We start from the raw sequence: 25,396 nt of genomic DNA, 5'->3' as shown, positions 1-25,396 counted from the left end.
GCCAGTTGCCCCCCATTTTTTATTCACTGAAAATAAAAGCAATCATATATGCATGGAAGCACTGTGCAAAGTAAGGTATGCCACAACACACACATCATGCAGTATGCGCGGGCAGAAATTGGGAGCCAGAACTGACAGCACATGAAAAGAGGCATGTGTAGGGCTAATGCACAACCGTACCGTGCCAACTCTTCAACTGCTTCAATACCTATGGCACAAGGAGTGTGTGGGAGGGGGGGGGGGGTGTGGGCAGGACTAGAGAGCCAACCCACCGGAGGAGTAGCGGGGGCGTGTGCGGGGGCTCACGAGCTCCCCGCGACGGTCCTGCAGCAGCATGAAGTCCTTGGCCTCGGAGACGAGACGCTGGCAGATGGCAGACTCGGAGATCAAGCTCTGCTTCTCCACCACGTCGTGGATGTAGTACGGGCTCATGAGCGGGAAGCGCACGAGCTCAAACACCTGCGCACGCACGCCAAATCGGCAACCGCTCAGTCCATCAAGAGATTTGTATTCCACAAATACACCCTTCTCAAGAGACATCTCTGAACTGCATGAGCAGACGTACTGTGACCACTTGTAATTATGTGCTCCGAATAAACGGCTCACAGTCACTAAATAAAGGAGATCCCTATGTTATTACAAAGACAGGCTTCTTTTTTAAATGGTGGGGGGCACTGACACCTTACCCCAACACAGTCTGCAGTTGACTTAATGCAACGCATCCAATTTAACCTCTGCAATTGACCTATTGAAATGCAATACAATAAAAACTAATATTGATGCGAGTTTTGAATCCATAATCATAGTAGCTCGTGATCTGAAATGGTTTGGATAAAAAGAGGTCAGTTTTCACACTTACAATATCGCATTCCCACTATATTTTGCAGTGCAACATATCAGTAACTTACTCTTCCAAAAACGGCATGCATTTTTATCCCTTGATGATCTTATGCAAGGCAGATACGTAGCATAACATTACGTATGTACCTATTGTGGAAAATATAAGTTTGAGTCAATTGATATATTTCACAGTCACAATTGTACAAGGTCAACCGCAGTTCCATCTCCAAGATTTAGAAAAGTAGTGCAATACTCTGGCTCTGTTCTCACGAAGCCAGTTTTATAATCGCTGTAGATGTTGTTGCATTCAATACAGAGGCTGGCATGCTGATCATTTCGATTTTAAAATATTCATCGCCAGGTAGACCTTTCCATCATAAAAGAAAAGCCTCAAAATAACAGCCACTGAAATATAACATAAAAATGTGATTAAAAATAACAAAGGACAGCTCAAAGGTATACTGTACAGCTAAGGATTGAGAAAGAATGTTAGGGTTTCGAGTATAACATTTTTTGGCCTTGATGTCTCCAGATTTGAATGTCCTGGTGCCTTTGATGATGTGGGCTTTAAACTATGTATTGACAAACTCTCCATATTATGCTCTCTGGGGAAACACCAGGTCAATGTGAAAATCCGCTAGCGATTTGAAAGCTAAGCAGACTTAAATGTGCAAGTTACCAATGTCACTTTTTTATGCAGCACATAACGTACATGTGGATGGACACAGATTCAGCATATAACAGGAAGCAGATATACACATTTCTTTTATCAAATTGAGTCAATTAAGCTTTATATATTTTATTACATTATTAAGGCACAGAGATTGCAGATTCAAATAAACCACATGGTGAGGTTACTAAGTTGGTCAGGGGCTTGAGTACATAAAATACTCGTAAAACTTGTCACAAGTCTGGTCGGCGGCGATTGTAGCAATATCTAAAATGGAACAAAATTCAACGGATATAGAGGTGTTCGCGTAAGATTGTAACGCTGTGGGCGTAATAGCAGTTTCTAGAGATATTATCACTCCCATTGCACCTGCCAAACATCTTCCAGAAAGACAACTCCATGCAACATTACTAGCAGAGGTCTCCCATGCAACATGATGTCATCACTCAGTGTGCTTCAGCCGGTTTGCGGCTGTATTTGTTATTCACGTTATTATTAATTTTGTTATGTAACTTATTAATAGGGGTGGAATCTCTCTTATATTTGGACTTTGGCAATGAACTTGAAAGTGGTCCGGACAACCCCTAAGTTATCTCCTACTATACCTCACTTAATTGTTTTAACTCCCTTATAGAATTGCAATTCTTATCTTTGATGAGACTTCCACCATTTCTATATTTGCATAAGTCGTTCTTTATTCAGGCCCCAGGAGCCTAATGCCTGCATTCGCAGCCAGTCATCGCTACTGCTAGACTGGGTTCAAAACCAGCAAGCCAACCATGGATAAACCAAGATGTATTGGTGACACTGCATTGCCAGTGGTACTCAAAACAAACTTACACTCTTCAAAAAGGAAAACAAATATTAAAGTCACGTTTAGGGCAATGACCTTTCTTCATAGCAGACAGAGGCCTGAGCGATTGAGGGAATAATATTTGTGAAAGTCAAAGTGATTTCACTGGTCTACAATTGTTTAGACGTCGTCTGCTTCAGAGATGAAATGTGCTGTTAATTATGGATTTTGATGTGCTGAATTCAAATATGACAATGAAAACCGATTGGCTACTGTTCCCAAGATATTTAAGTTTTTACATTTTACGTCCATGTATATTGTGTAGGTAGAAGAGTTTTACTCATACATTGTAAACCTAGGTCTTTTCACGTGTTTATGGTTGCTTTACATGATAATATGTCACCTGTCCTGTTGATGTAACACTTTAAATATCAGCAAAAGGGTTATATGAATACAATTTCTTATGATACAAAAGTTTGGTGGGAAAAAATCTTAATATGAGTGCAAAAAAGTGTATCTCTAGTGACATGTTGCCAACAAGGCTTTTGTATGCCTTGAGGAGATTTTCCACTAACTCCCTGGAGTTGTCTGCCTTGTTGTTTCCAAGAAAATGTGTTGCCACTAACTGGAAGGCTTTCCATGCCGTCTTTTCCTTGCCACACAGCGCACTGTCAAATGCATCATCTCGAAGAAGTTCACAAATCTGAGGACCAACAAAGACACCATCCTTCATCTTAGCTTCACTTAACCTTGGACATTTTCCACGGAGGTACTTGAAAGCTGCTTGTGTTTTGTCCCTGGCTTTGACAAAGTTCTTCATCAGACTCAGCTTGATGTGCAAGGGTGGTAACACAATCGTCCTTGATTCAATAATTGGTGGATGCTGAACACTTTTCCTCCCAGGCTCCAATGAATGTCTGAGTGGCCAATCTATCTTGATGTAGTGGGAAACTCCCGCGTGATTATCCCATTCGTATAAAAAAACAGCAGTACTTTGTGTATCCAGTCTGCAGACCAAGCAAGAGTGCAACAACCTTAAAATTGGCACAAAGCTGCCACTGATATTGGTCATAGTTTATGCACCTCAAAAGTTGTTTCATGTTGTCATAGGTTTCCTTCATATGGACTGCATGACCAACTGGAATTGATGGCAAAACATTTCCATTCGGCAGCAAAATAGCTTTAAGACTCATCTTCGATGAATCAATGAACAGTCTCCACTCACCTGGATCAAGAACGATGTTGAGGGCTGCCATCACACCATCGATGTTGTTGCAGGCTACAAGATCACCTCCCATGAAGAAGAATTGGACAAGATCCTTTTGACGGTTATGGAACATGGAAACCCTAACATCACCTGCCAGGAGCCGAACTCCTGGGTAGTTCCAAATCCCTGACAATGTCTTTCAGTTCACCTTGTGTTATTAGGTGTGGTTCAGAGGAGGAGGAGAAAATCCTCTTCCTCGTCTGACTCAAGTAAAAATGATTCTGGAGCATCAGGAACTGGCAGTCCTTTTCCGTGGGGTACGGGGCGTATAGCTGATGGAATGTTTGGATAATGCAGTCCACTTTTTATTCTTTGACACCTTTCTCAACTGGAGGCGCCATGCAGAAGTAACAATTTCTGATATGATCTGTTGGCTCTCTCCAAATCATTGGTACTGCAAAAGGCATAGATTCCTTTTCCTGTTCAACCACTGGCCAAGATTTGTTGAACAAGTTATGCAGCATATGTGTGGGGCCCACATCTTGTCCTGGTCTCCAATTTTGCAGCCATAATAAAGGTGATAGGTTTTCTTAACCATAGTGGTTATACTGCACTTGTGATGCAAAAGTCACTTCACCACAAACATAGTAGAAGTTATCTGTATTCTTGGTTCTTTCGGTAAAGTCACGTAGAAGGGAAATAATAAAATAATAAACATATTAAACAATAAAATTCTCACGACGTTTCGACTGCAACACAAGCAATCATCATCAGGTGTGAAATCCACAGCAATAAAATGTTCTTGCTGTGGATTCGAAACGTCGTGAGAATTTTATTGTTTAATATTTTTATTATTTTATTATTTCCCTTCTACGTGACTTTACCGAAAGCACCAAGAATATGAATCCCTGCATTCACCAAAGCTTTAAATCAGAAGTTATCTGCTTTGCTCACACAAGTACGAGGCATCTCTACTCACTTTGGCTAAACAGAAATGTGTCCCTTTGCAAAATCAAACACTAACAAATAAGAGAGCACGACACTGTATTATTTCTTGAGCTGATATAGGACAATTTATTCAGCAGAGGGATGTAAGCCTAGTTATGATTGCACAATCCATGACTTCAAGGAATAACATGATGCAATTCATATAATCTATGACGCAATACCAGGTTCAGATTGCATCATTCATTGTTTTGCTCAAAAAGCAAGTCCTGTCCAAACCCTGTCATAGATTTATTCATAGATCCAGTCAAAGATGTATTTTAGTCATTTCCAATTGAGATCCCTTGCCTTTATAACTCACTTATCCTCCGCCTATACCAAGTCAAGGGTCGTATATACTGACCTAGTAGCATATCTTGAAAACTAGAGCCATGATCCCTTCCCTTTATAACTCACTTATCCTCTGCCTATACCAAGTCAAGGGTCGTATATACTGACCTAGTAGCATATCTTGAAAAGTAGAGCCATGATCCCTTCCCTTTATAACTCACTTATCCTCTGCCTATACCAAGTCAAGGGTCGTATATACTGACCTAGTAGCATATCTTGAAAACTAGAGCGAATCAATAATTTTAAGCATCATTTCATTTTCAGTGACCCAGAATTAATAAAGTTGGACTACATTTATTTTGGAAGCATTTTGGCTGTAGACCAGTGTTTCCTGCTCAAATAAGCGTTAAGGCAGTGTTCATCTCCTGTTAACATCCATTAGCCATTGGTGGAAATTACACTTTCCTATGACGGGGGTGAGTCTATCTATAGAATATTAAATTAACTCATAACCTTCCAATGGTGAGCCACTCGCTCTACCACTAAGCCACCTGGCCAGTTGTATTTATACACCATGGGACCCTTTATAATTGCATTGCAACAAAGCACCTTGTCGGCGTATTGCCGGCGGTCAGCGGTGCGGTTGAGCCAGGCGAGTGATGCCTGGAAGACGGTCTCCTCACGAGGCGCGTTGAGCCGGTCACTGGCCAACAGCTCGAGTAGCTTGTCGGAGGTGAGCGCACCGAACTCCTCCTGCTGCCACACGGACGCAAAGTGCTGCAGTGCAAAGTCCAGGCTCGCCCTCTGCAGCTCCGGGCAGGCGTGCGCCTCCGCGAAGCAGTGCATGCCCAGGCAGTTGGACACGTCCAGCTGTGACTGCGGCCAAACGGTCAAAGACGCAAGCAGACACGAATACACACAAAGCACAGACAGCACAGAAGCATGTCAAAAGTAAACCCGCGCTGTAAAGTTTTTTTCCCCAATCACATTCAACCAACTGGTTATGAATAGTTTTGCTACGTAGGTTTTAGAAGTTGTGCTATAGAGCTCTCTGAACGGCATGTTATTTGGTGTGATGTCTGACATTTTTCTCCACGTGCTGGGAGTTTCTTCAGGAACTGAATGGAGCAATTAATTTTCTCCCTCCAATATAAAGAATTGCCAACTCCTTCTTGTATTGGTGTAAGCCAGCGAAAGTTGTTGTACCCTATGCAGATGGATGGCTGCATTGAATTTTGTGAGCGCTGACAGATGTACCATATGGGAGAAATTATGGCAACTGCACACTTAAAATAGAGATGCAATTAACTTATCATTTCAAGGCATGACGATTAAACAGATAAGAGAACTTTAACATAAGGCTATACTTTAATGCTCCTAAAGTACTAATGGCAGTGAAAGTAGAATTATCAATAACTGTACAATATTTCTGATTCTCTCCAGCATGACTGTCATAAATATCATGACCAAAAATCTGAAATTAGAAAGTTACTCCACAAGGATTTATTAAAAAAACTGACACCTTTGCTTGGTTTTCATGATTAAGAATCCTTCATCCTGAAGACTGGACATTACTGGTGGCCTAAAGTGCTACAAGAAGTGATTTATACAAAGATTAAACAAATGTGTAGTTCCCCACACATCATGCATGTATATATGATATTCTTATACAGTTACCATGAAACAGGCATAATGTAATACTGTTTATTTCACTTAAAGGGAATCTAAACAATGTACAGACAGTGCGCATATTGATTTCATAGGCACAGGCAAAAAAGGTCCTGAGGCAAGTTGAACATGGGCAGGGAAGCAACCGCACGGATGGCGAGGGGAATGGAGTTCAAACAACTCAAGACGGATTCGAGCTAAATCAAACGTAAGCAGGAATGTATTAATGTACAACAGTAAAAGAACCCCGTGCTTAGCCGAGCCGCTCATCCTAACCTGCAAGAAGCGGGCACAGGCCTGGCGCACGGGCGGCACGTCCAGCAGGTCAGCGGCCGCCAGCAGCGCCTGAACGTTGGCGCGGCAGATGCGCACCTCCCCAGTGTAGGCGTACGACAGCAGCAGGCCGAGTGAGGAGGCATCAACGCCGGCAAGCGTCACGCGCTCCTGCCGGCTCTCGGCTAGGCCTGCCGAGAACATGGCGCGGAAGTAGGGGCTGCACGCGGCCAGCAGCAGCCGGTGGCACGGGAACTCGGACGTGCCGCAGCACAGCGTCACGTCGCAGAGGGCGCCCGCCTCGCGCAGTGCGCGCACGCCCAGCAGGACAGCGCTCGGGTGCGACGGCTCCGAGAACACCACGCCGGGGTCGTCGTCCTCCTCGTCGGCTGCCACCGACACCGCCGCTGCCACCGTCGTCAAGGAGGCAGCGGCAGCGGCGGCGGCAGCACCGTCGTTGGCTCTGACCGGGTCGCCCGTGCCCGGGTCCACCGCCCCCGATGCCAGGCCCACTGCAACGCAGCTCGCGGTAAAGCGCCTTGCTCGATACCGGCGATACGGTTTGTCTTAAAAACATTCCCTTTGTTATTGCCCTTCTTTTTGTTCGTCATTTTTTGTATTATTAATAAAAAGCTATAGTCCAATGTGTTCTATCAGTGACATGTCCTGAGGAGACACTCACGGCACGCTAACATCAGGTTACAATAATTATTCTGGATTAACTTACATTGGCCCATCCTTATATTTCCTGCCGTGTTTATTGCAAGAAAAATCTATGTTCTAGTAATCAAGGAAAAACTTTTATTTTTTCAATAACACTGCCTTAAAAAAAACAAAAATATGTAATAGGAAAATTTTATGGCAGTGTTATTGAGGAATGTGTTGAGTTTTTGTTATTTATGTTTATTCACCACTGCCAATGCAGTATCATCACGCGATGTATTCAATTTATATGTTTAAGTGATTGGGGAACAGGTTTAGACCCTCAAACCACATTAGAGAATGTGTTTAATGTGCAATGATGGGAATTTGGGTTAAAATCTGGTATCTAAGCAGTGTCCTTTGACTGTTATTAACCCCACTGACTCACATTACCATATCCAAATACCTCCGTTTAATGTTAATATAATGCTGTATTTTTTAAACCTGAAGATTGCTCAGAAACATTATTTTGTGCTCTGTACAAACTGCCTCACTGGCAAGGGAACGAATTACTAGCCTAAAAATAACAGAATCATATTAAAACGTGACATCTTCATCCTTTTAAAAGTTTTTGAAAATGCTTTTCTACTTCTACATGCACTCACGCTGAAATCCCTGTGCCTCATAGTATGCATGCTGAAAGCCACAGTGATAACTAGAGAGCACTAGAAGCCACATCCCAAAAACTGTAATTTAGTTTTCACAAAAATAATGCTGTGCACAGAATATAACCAATAACTAAAGTGAGGCACAATTGATGTCTTCCGAAATATTATATATCAATATTGCTGTTACAGTGGGTTCTGCTGGCATGCACTCAATATATTAATTGCTGAGATACAGCAAAACTAAATATGAAGGTATATTCAACAGGGTACATTTTGCAACCGCTTAGGACTCTTATTCCCTCGCCAATCATAAAAGCTTTTGTTTCAGCTCTTGTAGTCCCAGCGCTGTTATAAGATAGCATAATGGGACATATATTTCTCTTATTGTACATGGTGTGATTATTTTAAGCGAATCCAGGGGCCAAAGTCATGTAACATTTGTAGAATATTGACTATTACTGTATAGCTCATTCCTTCTGTGAATGAGTTTCTGCTTTACTGGTAAGACCCTGAAAACATGAAACTTGTACAAACTAAGCCACTGAAATCATAATTTTGATATACCTTTAGTTAGGGCACATTATTCAGTCTTTTTTTTTTTTATAAACCATCAAAAGCGCAACGAGTTTGAATCATCATCTGTTGTTTAGTACTGTTAACAGAAAAACAGCAACACCTTGATGCACATATAAATTTCACAGCAGCTCAAGAGTGGAAATGTGAATTTTAGTCCCGTAATAAAGTATGCGAATAAATGACAGAAAAAAGGAATCTTATGTTCGAATTAAGATCAGCTGAATAATGCAGAGGTGGCTTCACTCTTTAACTGGTGCTGAGAGTACAGTGGTAGAAAAACGAACTTATGCATTGTTATTTCAGCAAATGTTTAAAAACTTAAATTGTACAGTGAGGGAAAAAAGTATTTGATCCCCTGCTGATTTTGTACGTTTGCCCACTGACAAAGAAATGATCAGTCTATAATTTTAATGGTAGGTTTATTTGAAGAGTGAGAGACAGAATAACAACAACAAAATCCAGAATAACGCATGTCAAAAATGTTATAAATTGCGTTTTTCTGGATTTTTTTGTTGTTATTCTGTCTCTCACTGTTCAAATAAACCTACCATTAAAATTATAGACTGATAATTTATTTGTCAGTGGGCAAACGTATAAAATCAGCAGGGGATCAAATACTTTTTTCCCTCGCTGTATATCAATAAGGAAACAAGCAAATGCATAAACAGCAAAAGCACACAGACAAAAGATAAACAATTAAATCACATTACAATGAAATACGAATGAACCACAGAAACCAGAAACCCCTATTAACTGCTTCCTGACCTGTCGGCATATGGCGATGTAATCGCAGAACACGTCTTTCACCTCGGGAAGGGGCGTTAGCGGGATCGAGTGCGGCCGCGTTCCCTCCGGACATGCTGCCAGCGAGGCAGGCGTGGGGCACTGCGAGGGCTGGGTCGGCCACCGCGCGGCAGCACAGCCCTGCACAGCCATCACACACCTGCGATTAGCACGGTGGTGCAAAAGAGGTTCAACGTACATGCATACACACGGTGGTTAGCATTGTCGCTGCAGCTGGGTCAATGAAGAGGTTAGGTAAATACCTCCCCAAAGAATGAAAGTCTATGCTTGCTTGCATAAACATATGCAGCTTGATAATATCGGTCTGGAAAGCAATTAGGGTGATGGGACTCAAAAACTTTTTATTTATGTATCAAGAAACAAAATGGAGTTCTGCTTTTTATGGTTATAAAGAAGTCGGCGTTTTCCAAATTACAATTCTTACAAACCACCATAATCTTCATTTCCATGGTTATACACTGCTTATTGGTAAATACGACCTATGTGACAAGGCGTTGATTAAATGTAGGAGTGCTCTCATAGTCATACACCCACAATATCATTATTTTATTCGAATCAGCACTCAGTCAAGCAAACACAACATGTTGGGTAAACATTAAAAGGCCTACTCTGGTAGTTCAGGATGATTGGTGTTAAAAAGTAACTTATATTGTAGAAAGTAATTCGCAGTGTATATAGAGTTCAGATGAAATCTGCTAAGAGCAATACATATTACAGAAGTCAGTGGCAGGCCATTTAAATAAATGCAATTATTTCACAATTTTCTGCCAACGGGTAGCAAGTAGCAAGAAGCTGTCTTGTCTGAGTAGAAGCACATACAATCAATGAATTGTGCTGTACAATGGAAAACCACTATACTAACTAAATACTTCAAAGATCCACTAGTTTATCTTTTGAGTACCTATAAAAAGATATTATATTTAAACATTTAATAATCAAATACTTAAATACCCGGGGTTATAGTGACAGACACTGTATGGCGAAGTTATTCTTGTATATTCTACATAATAATTGAGGCGGTAATAATTACTTGTTTAAAGTAAATAGCTAAAACCATTGACATAAGGGATTACTCACTTGGATACCAATCACTCACTAGTGCTGTCAATTTATAACCCGGCCTTTCATTGTTCATTGACTGCCATGCTAGTGCAGTGCGGATAATAGTGACTTAATTTCTATCCATTTTCTTAATTTCTGAACCTCCGTGTTCATCATGAGCCAACTATATACATGAAAGTGATTGCATTGAAAAATATAGCCATGGAATCTGGTCAGAAAATGTGCCTTTCAGCATTTTACATACATCTCTTGTCTTAATAAATCATATACAGTCTTAAATTACACATTTACTGTAACAAATACTTGTGTGAACAGTGAGTAAAACACATCGATACTTACTTATGCCATTATCAAGTTAATGAAAATGTAAGCTCAGTGCCTGGACATATGCCACTGTTGACCAATGTGCCAGTACTTTAATATAGTTTTGTAAATTAATGATAACAATAACATATAAATGTACAGCCCTTTGCCTATCCACTGATGAATGAAGACATGCCCGCACCATCCCACACTGTGCTATGAACCTGACTTCAGTATTATACCCGATCACAGCTAACAGAAGTGGAAATTTATATCTTCCCACTCCATCAACCCACAATGACCAACATGATGAAGTATGCTACATCATGGGACCTCCTTTGCCAGTACCAAAATATGAGAATAGGTTTTCCCCTTTTTTTCTGGCAACAAAACAGGGGTTAAGATGTGAAAACACCAAACTGAAACCTTTTTACAAGGAATCATGTCTGCATTAACCACAATACTTGTGGTCAGAATGCAAACAAAAAACACACTGATAATATATGCATTGTCTTTGAAACTGATTGGTCCACACCAGAGACAGCTTTCTTTTGAGCCAAAAGGCGTCTGGTCTAACACCATTTGAGACTAGGCTCCAAAGAAAGCTGTCTCTGGTGTGGACCAATGAGTTTCAAAGACAATGCATATGAAGTACCGTTGATGACTCTTGGACACCGTTGGTGAGGCACACGTATTTATTCCGTACAAGTAGTCACAACTGTGGACATACAATACTAGAGGGGGTATCGGCCCCCTCACCCGGCTAGCTGGGAATACACTGCTAGCTATCTCTGACCTACCTCCTAGTCCTCCACTAACGGGCTAGGGGAGGCTGTCTGGCCCGACACTGGTAAGTCGGGCTACGGTACCCGGAGTCCCAGAGCACTAGCTCTGGTTCTCGGGACCACGCCGCTGGCTCGGTCCTGCGAGGCCCTGACAAGGGCGGCGTCCCAGGGGAGTCCAGGGCTCTAGCTAGACGATCTTCGGTCTTCACTGGTTTAGCTTTAACATTCTGCCCCGAGCCCTCTGACACATCCCCCTTTATACGGGAAAATGTCAAAACTGGGTGGTTTTTAACTTTTGCCGACAAAACTGGATCCCAAATGTCAAAACTGGGTGCACCCTGGGTGGCCAAAAACTTGAGTTTTGGACACTCAGGGTGCACCCAGTTTTGACATTTGTCAAATACACTTGATAATTGTATACTAGCACAGTGTGCCAGCACCCCATTCATCCAAACACTTGGTATTTGTATACTGGCACACTGCGCCAGCACCCCATTCATCTAAACACGTGGTATTAGTATGCTGGCACAGTGTGCCAGCACCATATAACTACACACACTTGATATTTGTACGCTGGCACAGTGTGCCAGCACCCCAACGACCAACATTTCAAGCTACGGCTCGGACTCGGAAGTGAGCTCGGGGCGGGCTTGCGACCAGGCGGGCGCACTGCCACCTTGCTCACATTCGAATGGCAACCCTCCACCCCAAGAAGACTTTTACCACGTGCCGCGAGGCCATCCACGGCATCCAAGACTTTGCTTTGCAACAAGGCAAGCGCGCGGTCCTTGACCTCAAGCGAAGCGGCGGACGGCACGTTGCCATCGTCTGCTCTAGTTCAACACCTTGTTCCTTCAAGGTGAAGCTGACGAAGCTCACGGGGGAACGACGCGGCTTCCGCGTCTCGGCGCTGTGCACGGATCACCACGGCTGCACGGGCACTACCAAGATCACGCAGCGCCAAGTGGAGGCGAACACGACAGCCCGTTCGGCCTTTCGCGCCAACCCCCGTACCTCCGCACCGACTGTCATTGCCCAGGTCGCCGACGTTGCTCGCGTCATTGTCCCGACCCGGATGATGTACCGCGCCAAGGACACGTGCATCGCGGCGAACGAGAGTGCGGCCCATGCAGGCTTCGAGTTCATCAACTCGCTGGTGGAGACGTTCGGCAAGCTCAACGCGACGACCTGCAGTGTGCGAGAAGACGCGGGCATCTTCTGGGGTGCGTTCATCTGCAACCCGATCGCACGCTCGTTGCAGCCAAGTCTTCAACGCGTCGTCGGCATCGACGGGTCGCACATGAAGGCGCGCGCCTACAATGGAACCATGCTCGTCCTCGTTGGGCGCGACGGCAACAACCGCAACGTCCTTCTCGCCGTGGCGCTGGTGCCGTCCGAGACGGCAGCGGCCTACGACTGGTTTCTCAACTGCTGCACGACCAACGACATCGAGCTCGACGGCACGCCGGTCTTCTGCGATCGTGGCACGGGCATCCTAGCCTCCGACTGGAAGGACCTCATGCTCATCCACTGCACGCGGCATTTGATCTGCAACGGCGTGGACAACATCGGCTCCGCGTTCACGCCCGACCTCCAAGGCATCATCTACGATGCCCAAGGGTGCGCCTCCGAGGCCGCGTTCCGCAGCTCCTTGGGCTGCTTGGGCGTAGCTCTGCCTGCGGCGGCCACGTACTACAACAAGATCGACCCCACACGTGGGCGCTCTACCTGCACCTGCACACGACGCCATTGTACGGCTGGCGCACGACGAACTTTGTGGAGTCCACGAACAGCGAGGCCCTGCCGGCTCGCGAGATGGACCCCTTCCACTTCCTCATGCACCACATGGAAGACATGATGACGACGGCCTTTGCCCACCGCAGCGACGCCGAGAAGTGGGCCGCTCAAGGGCGTGTCATTACGCCGTACGCTCAAGGACTCATCGACGCTCAGCAGGCGTTGGCCCCGAGGTACAAGGTCTACGAGAGTACCTCGACGCGTGCATACGTCAAGGATCCAGACGCCTACGCCTCTGCCAAGCGCCGAGTCGATCTCAGCTCTCGGTCGTGCACGTGCGGGTACATGAAGCAGATGGGCTTGCCGTGTCGGCACTACATTCGTGCCCTCATGGCGTTTGGGCGGATGCCCGAGCTCTACGACGCATGTGCGGTGTGTTACCAAGTCTCTGCCATCAACACGACATGGACCTCGGTTGCCGGTATCGAGCTGCCCATTGCCGAGGAGCTGCAACGCGACAACACCATGATGCCACCTCCTCGCCAGAAGAAGGCTGGCCGCCCGAAGAAGCGTCGGATTCGCAACCGTGGCGAAGGTGGCCCATTGGGCCTCACGCGGTGCTCCTTCTGTCGCGCCAAGGGCCACAGCAAGCGCTCTTGCCCGTCGAAGTAGTTATATATATGTAACAAACATGTTTTGTTCTAAGTGTGCAGCACCATACTTCTCGACGCAAACACTATCTACCGTTGTTCTACTGTAGTAGGTGTAGCATGCAAGCTGGCACACTGTACCAGTATACAAATGGCAAGTTCGTGTATGTTCGCGAGCTGAAAGTGTTACTGTAGTTGCAAGCTGGCACACTGTGCCAGTATACATATTGCAAGTAAGTGTTACTGTAGTAGCGAGCTGGCACACTGTGCCAGTATGCAAACGGGAAGTTTGTGGTGCAAGGTATGGAACATGAGCCACGAGAAACATCATTTGGAACGCTCTAAATCTGTGGCGACATATGGATGAATAACGCAAGGACCTAAACGTGTACAAAATGATACATTAAATCGTACACCTTCTTCACCCAGTTTTGACATTTGTCCACATTGAACATCACCCAGTTTTGTCATATCAAAAAGCACCACCCTGTTTTGCCTGTCGTTTTCCAAGACCACCCAGTTTTGACATTTGGGATCCAGTTTTGTCGGCAAAAGTTAAAAACCACCCAGTTTTGACATTTCCCCCCCTTTATACTCCACCCCCGCTGAGGGGTGGGGCCCCGGCCTGCCTGGTGCGGACGTCGTTGAGAGCACCCCCCCCCCGTGCACTCACGTAGCCCCGCCCACTGTGTTTGTTTCCCATAAGCTGCCATGCATAACGGCTCTCTCTCTAACACCCCTACATCACCCCCCCCCCGCATAGCTTGCAGCCGTCCCGGCTGCCAACATACAAAAAAACTACAATAAAAGCGCATTTACCCCCTGACCGCGCGTGTGCCTCACTATTTTTCAACATAACGCGAAGAGAACAACAACAAGAACCAGAAAACCCCGAAGGGAAAACAACCCAACGCACCCCCCCCGAATAAATACGAATTCCGAAAAAGCAACGTATATACAAATCGCAAGGAACCCCCAACGCACACACAACACAATGTGCCAGGAGCACACCACCGACGCAGTGCACAGTAACCATACATGTGAAAATAAAAAATAAAAAAAAATTCTTCTTTTTGTGCATCACAAGAGTCTGCGCATTCTTGCGCGCGTCCTTGCCGCAGGCCCGTCACACGGGGCAACCCCGGATGGCGGACCATCCGGTGGCAGCTGTCCATTTCGAAGTGAGTCTGCGCTTGATGTCGCGAGACCCTCGGCATCCCCCGTAGGGGTTGTTGGGCGGGAGCCTGTCATTCCTGGTGCACCTGGGGGCGGGACAGCCGGCAACACGTCAGGCGAGAGCAGCAGAGACGGACCCTTTGAGTCGGCCGACCCCCCACATGTTTGGCCACGCGTGTGTGGAGTGGGGCCTCGCACCGCAACGAAGGGTTTCAGCCTAGAGGGGTGCACAAACCACCGGCGCTTCCCCCATTTGATGCGAACGCACTGAGGCCGCAAAACCTCGACCACCTCGACGGGGCCCCGCCACAGCCGCACCAGTTTTGAGGAGGTCGCGAGTGGTACCTGGGGGACAGTGCAGCCATGCCCTGTCCCCCGGCTTCCACTGTAGCACGTGCGCGCGACCCAGTCTGAGGCGCTCATTCGCTTTCTGACGCCTGTCGGAATTTAGCATGGCAGCATCCCATGCCTCAGTCAATTTCGCAAGGTTAAATTTAACATGGTCGGCCAATTTAGTTTTTCCCAGCGGCGCGGGGATCTGCAGCTGTGCCCGAATAGGTGGGTCAGGTTCGCGGCCATACATGAGGAAGAAGGGTGAAAATCCCGTCGCAGCATGGGGGGCCAATCTGTATGCTGCCAGGACCCCTTGAATTTGCAAGTCCCAATCGGTCTGTGAGTCAGAAACCTGCTGCGACAACATAGACGTGATGGTTCGATGCAGACGCTCGACCATCCCGTCAGTTTGCGGGTGATAGGGAGAGGTACGAATTTTTTTTGTTCCCAGGAGCTCACAGATCTGTTGGAGGAGTTTGCCGGAAAAACATTTTCCCTGGTCGGTCAGCAGCCGCTCCGGAGCACCTTTGTCCATGACGTAACCTTGGACAAAGGCCTCCACGATGGCTGCTGCCGACTGGTTGGCCAGGGGCCAGGCCATAGGCCAGCGCGTAAAGTATTCCACCCCGGTCAACAAATATCTATTGCCCCTAGGGGTGGCGGGAAATGGCCCCAGAATATCCAGCGCGACAAGTTCGTTCACTCTGGAGACTCTGATAGACTGCAAAGGCGGGCTTGACTCCCGTGCTGGTGGTTTTCGCTGCGCACACCGAGGGCATGATGCCAACAGATCTGCGACATCCCTCGTCATGCCTGGCCAAAAAAAATCAAGCTGGAGCAAGGCGAGGGTCTTTTGGGTACCCAGGTGGAGGAGGCGCTCATGAGCAGCCCACACCACCCTACCCCGTAACCCAGAAGGGACCACCAGCCGGTGTCGATGGGATTTCCCGTCCCAATGCATCAGCAACCCCGCGTGCATTTCCCATGCGTCGTCATCACCCGTCCCCCGCCCCGCCTTCCCGGCGCGACGACGCGACGCGAGGAGGGAGGTATCCTCCATCTGGAGGCGCCCCCATTCATTAACAGGCAAACCCAGCAGGGAATCTTTTCCCTGTTGTGCGATAGAATTTGGAAGCAATGTTTCGTCGTCGGCGGCGGCCGCCAGGACCGGAACCGGCATGTCCCCTGCTGGCTTGCAACGTCCCGACCCCAGGAGGCATGCACATTCGGAGGTGGTTGGCATGCGCGACAGAGCGTCCGCGTTGGTGTGGCGAACGCCCTTACGGTAGGTGGTTTCGAAATCAAAATCCTGGAGGATCTCCAACCATCGGGACAATTGTCCCGATGGCTGTTGAACTCGCAGGGCGTACTGCAGTGCCGCATGATCTGTGCGGACGGTGAAATGCCGACCGTACAGATATGGGCGATACTGTTGGATGAAATAGACAATTGCCAACAGTTCCCTACGGGTGACACAATATCTTTGCTCCGCTGGAGACAACACCCGACTGCCGTACGCAACCACCCGTTCCACGCCGTCAACCACCTGGGAAAGCACGCCCCCAATACCCGTGTTGCTCGCATCGGTGTCGAGCAAAAATGGTTCCGAAAAATCGGGGTAAATCAAGGGAGGAGCTTTTACCAGGGCGTCCCGAAGGGAGCAGAAAGCAGCCTCCTCCTCCTGACCCCAGTGGAACCGAACCCCTTTTGATGTTAAAGCGTGTAGGGGTTTGGCAATCGTCGCTAAATCAGCGACGAACCGTCGGTAATACGACGCGAAGCCAATGAAACTCCTGACCTCTCCCACCGAGGTGGGAGTCGGCCAGGAGCTGACACACTGCGTTTTGGCGGGATCGGTAGCAATACCTGAGCGCCCCACGATGTGCCCCAAATAACGCACCGAATCGCGTAACAAATGACATTTTTGGGGTTTGAATTTCAAATTAGCAGCCCGCATCTTTAGGAAAACCGCCCGCAACCTCTGGAGATGTTCGTCAAAAGTTTTACTAAAGACGATAACGTCATCCAAATAAATCAGGCACGACTCCCATTGCAATCCAGCCAAAACCAATTCCATCAAACGCTGGAAAGTTGCCGGCGCTGAGTGTAAGCCCATCGGCAACCGGTTGAATTGGAACAGGCCGTGCGGTGTACGGAAAGCAGTTTTAGGCTGTGAATCATCGTCCAGAGGAAGCTGCCATAATCCCGAAAGTAAATCTAGTGTGGAGAAGAATCGCGCTCCCGCCAAGGCGTCCAGCGATTCGTCCATCCGTGGGAGCGGGTATGCGTCGGCAACCGAAATTTTGTTAAGGCGCCGAAAATCAACGCAAAACCGCAACGAGCCGTCCTGCTTTTTAACCAGGACGATCGGCGCTCCCCAAGGGCTGGTGGAAGGAGAAATGATGTCGGCGGCTAACATGTCATCAATAGCCGATTTGACATGGTCCTTTTCGGCGGGACTTAACCGAAACGGATTCTGGCGTATTGGTGCGCTGTCACCCGTGTCAATATGGTGACGCAGCAGATGAGTGCAACCCAAATCGTATTTGTCCCGACTGAAAACGTCGGAAAATTCCCGCAGTAGCGTTCTAAGCTGTTGGCGCTCTGAATTTGACAGGTCCGTCGATCCCGCACAAAGCGCATCGAGCCACCCTCCATCGCTGTCCGAATGTGGGTGCGGTCGGGGAGCAGTGCCGACGTGATTCGCAACAGGTTCCTCGCAGGGCACCGGCGTCGCGTGAGCAAGCACCGTCCCTTGAGGAACTACCACTGTCTGCGACCCCACATTGAGGACCGCGATGAAAGGGTCCCCGTCCCCTCTTACGACGGTCTGGGCCGGAATCAAATGAGGTCCACTAACCCCGGCCCTAGATGGTCCCAGCAGAATTCCCTGGTTCCCAATGCCCTCAGCGAAGGGCCGACGAAGTTTTAGAGGCACCAACATTTGAGCTCCCGGCGGCACACGAACTGTTTTAACGACGAACGCTGGTACTGTTACGAACGCCGTCCGAGCCGCAGTAGGGGAAGGCAGGAACGCCATGCGTCGTCCCGACGGGAGCTCAATGCATCCCTGGTCTATTAAAATACGAATCGGCATTTTGCCCAAGAAGTCCGTCCCCAGCAGGCACGGAACCGCCAGCGAGGAGGAAACAAAAATCGGGCCCGACAATTTGATATCCCCGATACAAATTTGCGCTCGAATCTGTCCAATGATGCCAAGAGAGCCCATGTTAGCAGCATAGAATGGGACGTTAACCGGCAGTAAAGGACGGCTCTGGACAGGTAGAATATTGTAAATGAGTTCGGAAATGATGGTCGCCGATGCCCCCGTATCGACCAGGATGCGTACCTCCACCCCGTCAATGTGTCCCACCACGGCCGACGACGCGGCCACAACGCGATGGGCCAACATGGACCACTGCCTGGGTTCGATTTGAGTCCCCATAGTGGTGCGTGTTGGCCCGTCGCAGCGCAATGTCGGCCCCCCGTTCGTTGCGGTGTGCGAGTGTGTGACGAGTGTGTGCTTGGGCCAAACATGAGGGGTGCCGCGACTCGCCGGATTATGTTGATGGAGCTTGGGAGGAGGAGGGCCGGCGTCCTGTCGAGGCGTCGTCCCGCGCTGCCGAGGAGAGCGGCACCCCGAGGCGACATGGCCCCGGACGCCGCAGTTGAAGCAACGCGGGAGCGCCGGCGGCGATGACGGACGGTCGAAGCGGCTCGACCCATCCCGGCCCGACCGTGCTCCCGTCCCCTGCTGCCGTCGACGGTCGACGGCGTAAACCTTCTCCGCCGGGAGGGTGGCTGCAGCCACCGCACGCCCGGCCGCTGCCCTGCTGGCTTTCCGACGCTGTGACAGCAGGTTGGCGTGGAGGAGCCGCGCAGCCTGGAGGGAACTCATCTCCGTGTCCTCCTGTGCAACGACGGCGATGTCCAGGTCGTCTGCCAGCAGGAGGATTTTTTCTGTGACCATGGCGTCCACGCCGTCGTCGTCCATTCGAGGGAAGGCCGTCTTCGCCAGTGCCAGGAGACTCGTCCTGTACGCCAGGGGCGACTCCTTTGCACCCCGCTGGCGATCGTAAAACTGCTGCCTGCATTCCGCTGAAGGTCCGTAGACCCCGGCCAGCAACTGCAGCGCCATCTGTAGCGTGGAGCGCTTCTCCCTCGGCGCCGATGTAAGGGCGGCGAGTGCATCGCTGTCGAGGAGCGCCGGCAGCGCGCAGAGAGCCTCAGCATCCGACCACCGTGCCATTTCTTGGTGGGCGAGGAAGCGTCGCTGGAAGCCGCCCCAGTCGCCCTCCGCGCCAACAAACTCTTTGAGCGGAGGCAGCCGTTGGTGCAGCGCAGCGGTCGCCATGGAAGCTCGCAGGCTGCTGTCCCCGTAACTCGGCTGCGCTTCGGCGCGAACGGCAGATGGTATCGCCTGTCGCAGCTGTGATGACGCTCCCTCCGCTGGCGGTGACGCGGCAGCCCCAGCGAGAGCGATGTTGGACCCGAGGTTCAGGCCGCCACGCCCTCAGCAGCTGCTGCGGCGATGGCGGGAGATTCAAAGTTTGAATCCGTTGAGATGGCGGGAAGGCGCATCGGACGTCGGTTCTCCTCGCCCCGTGGTGGTCCACCAGCCCCCAGCCGCGTGATGTGTTCGAGTGTGGCGGCAGCGGCGTAACGCAGCTCCGCCAGCCTCGCGTGAGCCAGCCTCAGCCCTTCTGATGGCGGCTCCTCTTCATCCTGATGCCCCGGTAAGAATGCGTCCGGCCCCGGCTGCACGATGTCTTGTTGAGCCGTCTCGGGCTCGACAATTTCAGCGGTGTCCTCCACCTGCGGTACTCCGGCTCGAGCTGTCCGGCGCGTGTCCATGTTCGTAGTTGTTCTGACACCAGATGAAGTACCGTTGATGACTCTTGGACACCGTTGGTGAGGCACACGTATTTATTCCGTACAAGTAGTCACAACTGTGGACATACAATACTAGAGGGGGTATCGGCCCCCTCACCCGGCTAGCTGGGAATACACTGCTAGCTATCTCTGACCTACCTCCTAGTCCTCCACTAACGGGCTAGGGGAGGCTGTCTGGCCCGACACTGGTAAGTCGGGCTACGGTACCCGGAGTCCCAGAGCACTAGCTCTGGTTCTCGGGACCACGCCGCTGGCTCGGTCCTGCGCGGCCCTGACAAGGGCGGCGTCCCAGGGGAGTCCAGGGCTCTAGCTAGACGATCTTCGGTCTTCACTGGTTTAGCTTTAACATTCTGCCCCGAGCCCTCTGACACATCCCCCTTTATACTCCACCCCCGCCGAGGGGTGGGGCCCCGGGCTGCCTGGTGCGGACGTCGTTGAGAGCACCCCCCCCCGTGCACTCACGTAGCCCCGCCCATTGTGTTTGTTTCCCATAAGCTGCCATGCATAACGGCTCTCTCTCTAACACCCCTACACATATATTATCAAAGTATGTTTTTTGTTTGCATTCTGACCACAAGTATTGTGGTTAATGCAGACATGATTCCTTGTAAAAGGTTTCAGTTTGGTATTTTAACATCTTAACACCTGTTTTGTTGCCAGAAAAAAGGGGAAAATCTATTCTCATTATGAAGTATGGCCAAACAAACCCCATATCTGACATGGAATAACCAAATGGGCTAAATATTTTTTTTTAAGAATGCAAGTACTGTAACTAAATAATATTAATTATACAAAATATTGCATAACATGGTTATATGCACTGAGCACAAAAATATTTTAATACTTTTTACTACTTTTACTCTTAAACTTCGTATAAGAATAACTCTGTAACGCATGGGTTAACTCTGACATGAGTGATCTCAAGCAGATAACCAATTAACATGTTTTTCATATAATTACATTTGCATATCTAATCTGGTCCTTGACCTCCACCCAACCTGCACTGCTCAGCGTGAAGAGCGGATAAAAAAAACCACCATGCCCAATTTCGTACTGGGCAGCCTTTATCCAGTAGTGGATTGACAAAGAGCTTTAATGTCTAACTGTATTCCAGTTACATGCTAATTTCTCACATTAACACACATTAACATCATGGTAAACTCCCATATTAACATATCCACTTCCGTGCCCTCTTAATTTCTCACATTAATATCATGCTAATTTCTCACATTAACATAGCCACTTCCGTGCCCTCTTAATTTCTCACATTAATATCATGCTAATCTCTCACATTAACATAGCCACTTCCGTGCCCTCTTAATTTCTCACATTAATATCATGCTAATCTCTCACATTAACATAGCCACTTCCGTGCCCTCGTCAAGGAGGCCCGCTTTCCTTCTTTTCCAGTTACATGCTAAATTCTCACATTATCATCACTAGCCCCGGCCACTTCTTTATGACCCTTGGGCTACACCCATTTAAAACCTTTTAAAACAGTCTGCCTCAGCAGCAGACCATGCTTTCCCACCTGATGACCGATGCTTGTGTTGCTTCCGAAACGTCGTGATTTATTTTATTTTCTACCTACGTGACTTTACCGAAAGAACCAGAGTATGGATTCCTGCAGTCACGAAAGCTTCAAATCAAGATTGTATTATTTACATTGACTTGAAACAAAAATGTAACTCATGTTGTTAAAATATTTATCTTCAGTAAGTATTATTTACATTGACTTAAAACAACATGTAACTTATGTTGTTAAAACATTGATCTTCAGTATACAGTGTTATTGGTACAACAAAGGTCAAATATTCCCCTGACAACCTATAGTTTTGAGAACCACCTTTCTCTGAAATAATTCTACCTCACATGAATATCCAGACCGCCACATTACCTTGGATTTCTCTGATTAGGAATTTCACACTTGCAGCCAGGTGGGATGCGTCAGGGAGAGGCAGGCGGGCTCTTCAGTCCGCTCCAAATCTGCCAATAATGACACAAAAGTTTGTATCTTAATCCCCAGTCTTAATTATGGACACCAAACAAGGTTGTCCATAGACTGAGTATTTGAACTGAGTATGAGAGTCTGACTGGACTGTCCCTGTTTGGCCTCTTATCCAAATACAAGTTAAGCCTCTTATCCAAATATCTAGATGGGTTTAAACTGAGTAACTATGCAATGCTAGTCTTATACAGAAAAAGGTTATTAGTACATGAAATATTCTCCATTGGGTACGGTTTAATCAGCAAGTTTTCAATGTTGTATGATAATGTTATAGCATGAAGCAAAACCTCCCTTCTTGTTTGGGCCCATTACTGGACATTAGTTTAAGTGGACTTGTTATTTAACTAGCCACAGCTGAAACAGATAAAGAATAATGTTATCACTTGCGAATGGCAGTTGGAATACAAAGCCAGTAGCAATACATACGTTTACTGAAAAAAAATATCACGTGTGCTTTTAAAATAGTCTCCTAGTTTGGCAAATGTGTTAAACATTAGGCATGCAGATTAACCACTAAAATAAATACTGTAGGTAACATTTTATCCATCAGCCCAAAGCCTTTACATGTTTGGTTATTCGCATTTGCTTAAAAAGCCAAACTCAGCCATTATTAAGCTTTAATGGGTATCATCAGAAAGGTGGGGTCTGGTTAACACATATCACTAGTCACCCTGATGTAACCAACTTGAGGCTTGGATCAGTATGATTTAAGAGTCCATTCAGCAAGGTAGGGCCCTATCCAAACAATGGCACTGTGTGCCCTGACACTGAGTAGCCGCAGGCACCTGCAATGCAAGTCAAAAGTAGTTTCAGCAGCGGTGTGCCAAATTATGAAAACATAGTGTATTATCGGAGACCTGTCAAGACAAATGTGTCTCCTGAAATCCCTGTGAGCAGAGCTTCATACCCTGTCAGGGGAACATGACTTCAAGATGTGACACAACTAAATTACAGCTGGTGTCACTTCAGTAATCGGATTTACTGTGCTTACATATTTTAGCCCTTTGAGCTGTGCTGCATTAAATTAAATATCAATTAACGTCATTTCAGTTTGTACAATCGTGACAACTTCAACTGAAGCCATTTGCAGAGTACTGTACTGGCTCATCTTAACAATAAGCAAGACGACGACCATGGTCACCACTTACTACCGATGATATTGCCAAGAGGTGGCTGGAACTCAGATTCAATTCCCTGTATCCCAGCAGTGCTGGTTCGATGTACCAACATGGCCATAATGACCACACTATTGCAGCGGTGAATATTCCACGTGCTTAAGGTGTGGGCCAAAATCTCCATGCCTCCCAGTATGTCTGTGCTTCCCACAAAGCGGCACTCATTTTATCGACTCCCCGAGTGGATGATGGGCTCAGGTGACTGCGAGTCAGCTGCTGTGCCACAACGCCACCTCGCTGTTTTTTTGCACCGTTTTTAAATCGCATAACGCAGATGAACACAATTTCAGAACTAAACAAAAAACACATTTGTAATACTACGTTGGCAATGGTGCACAGGCACAACCAACACCTATTAGGGAAGTGTCGATAACACAGTGTCAATAACACTTCCCTAATAGGTTAACAATTCTATATAATAGACAACGTTCCGGGCAACGACCCTTTCTCGCCAGTGGTATACACGCGGCCATCTTGGTGATACATTGAATCAGTCATTGTTTATAGTGGAGGAATCCGATGAGCTATAAAGCTCTTGCACAGACGTACAGAAGAGGCGGGTCAGAAAGTTCCAAGCAAAATAAAAAACACACGATAGATGTGCAAAATCACAAAAAGGTTTCATTTTACAAGGTAAAGCCCACCGAGCTATTAGCTTATTTTTCAGAAGCGACCTGGCCATACATTATAGCTCAACGAAGTGGCTTATCACGTGGACAATTTATAGCAGCCAAATAATCTAAATAATAATATTGTAAACGCGTGTTTCTACATGACCACCAGCATGGCGGTCCTGACAACACACGTGTGAGATGAGAGGAGGGGGGGTGGGGGACATTGATATTAAAACATTGCACAGATTAAAAATGTATAATAAACCGAATGCACATTAGAGCAGCAACACAAACGCAAACAAATAACCCTACACTTATCACCGTTCAATCGTTTACGCCGTGAGCTTGCACGGCAATCATGCGCATTACGTCACCGCAGTGCCTGTATTACAGTACAACATAAAAAAAACACATCCTCGGTAACATTTGTGAATGTTCGCACGTAGTAGGGGGCGTTGGGGGTATTGAAATGACCCCCCCCCCAACCACCACCATCCATCGACTTTGCAGTTGTGAGTGCGAGATCGAAGCGATATTTGTGGGTACTCACTCGGACCCAACGCTGGGCATCCCAGGCCTAGTTTAGCTCCCGAGCGCCGCCGCCTCCGCTCGCATAACGGGATCGTGACAAAGAGACGAGTTCGAGCGACATAAAACCACGACTTCGCGCTAAGCGATGGACAAAAGTGGGCTACGGTGCATAGTTTAGTTTTGTTGTTTAAAGCGATGTAGGTTTATTAAAAAAAAACACACGAAAACACACAAACACGGCTAAGGAAATCCTAGCCCGGCGAGAGACCAGGGCGAGTAAACACAGGCCCTGGGCACTGGCACGTCCAGGTTATAGGATTTCCCTTCAGATTCCTCTCAGTGTCAGAGGAGGTGTTCAGGCTAGAGGATTTCCCTCTAGATTCTTCTCAGTGTCGAAGGAGGTGTTCATACTAGAGGATTTCCCTCCAGATTCCTCTCAGTGTCAGAGGGTTTCCCTCCAAATTCTCAGTTTCAGAGGAAGTGTTCAGGCTAGAGGATTTCCCTCCAGATTCCTCTCAGTTTGAGAGGGTTTCCCTCCAAATTCTCAGTTTCAGAGGAGGTGTTCAGGCTGGAGGATTTCCCTCCAGATTCCTGTCAGTGTAAAAGGAGGTGTTCATGCTAGAGGATTTCCCTCCAGATTCCTCTCAGTGTCAAAGGAGGTGTTCAGGCTAGAGGGTTTCCCTCCAGATTCCTGTCAGTGTAAAAGGAGGTGT

General features: G+C 47.6%; 1 protein-coding gene across 8 annotated transcripts in view; it reads right to left on the bottom strand.

Annotated features, from left to right (window-relative positions):
• LOC144944592 (kelch-like protein 24) overlaps positions 1–24,999 on the bottom strand; it is a 31,355-nt gene extending 6,356 nt beyond the window's left edge. The window contains exons 1-6 of one of the 8 annotated variants that reach the window (XM_078872878.1): positions 24,703–24,999; positions 22,253–22,341; positions 9,378–9,536; positions 6,730–7,238; positions 5,395–5,661; positions 273–459 (exon numbers count right to left, since the gene is read on the bottom strand). In XM_078872878.1, the coding sequence (XP_078729004.1) occupies positions 273–459; positions 5,395–5,661; positions 6,730–7,238; positions 9,378–9,471 (1,057 nt within the window). In that variant the 5' untranslated portion in view covers positions 9,472–9,536; positions 22,253–22,341; positions 24,703–24,999. The remainder of the gene's footprint in view (positions 1–272; positions 460–5,394; positions 5,662–6,729; positions 7,239–9,377; positions 9,537–22,252; positions 22,342–24,702) is intronic. The other 7 variants (XM_078872880.1, XM_078872883.1, XM_078872881.1 and 4 more) reach the window with 7 other exon arrangements.
• Between the last annotated feature and the right edge of the window lie 397 nt (positions 25,000–25,396).

The sequence above is a fragment of the Lampetra fluviatilis genome, chromosome 35 (genome assembly GCF_964198595.1).
Source record: "Lampetra fluviatilis chromosome 35, kcLamFluv1.1, whole genome shotgun sequence".
Taxonomy (NCBI): domain Eukaryota; kingdom Metazoa; phylum Chordata; class Hyperoartia; order Petromyzontiformes; family Petromyzontidae; genus Lampetra; species Lampetra fluviatilis.
This window is presented reverse-complemented; position numbering and strand designations above follow the sequence as displayed.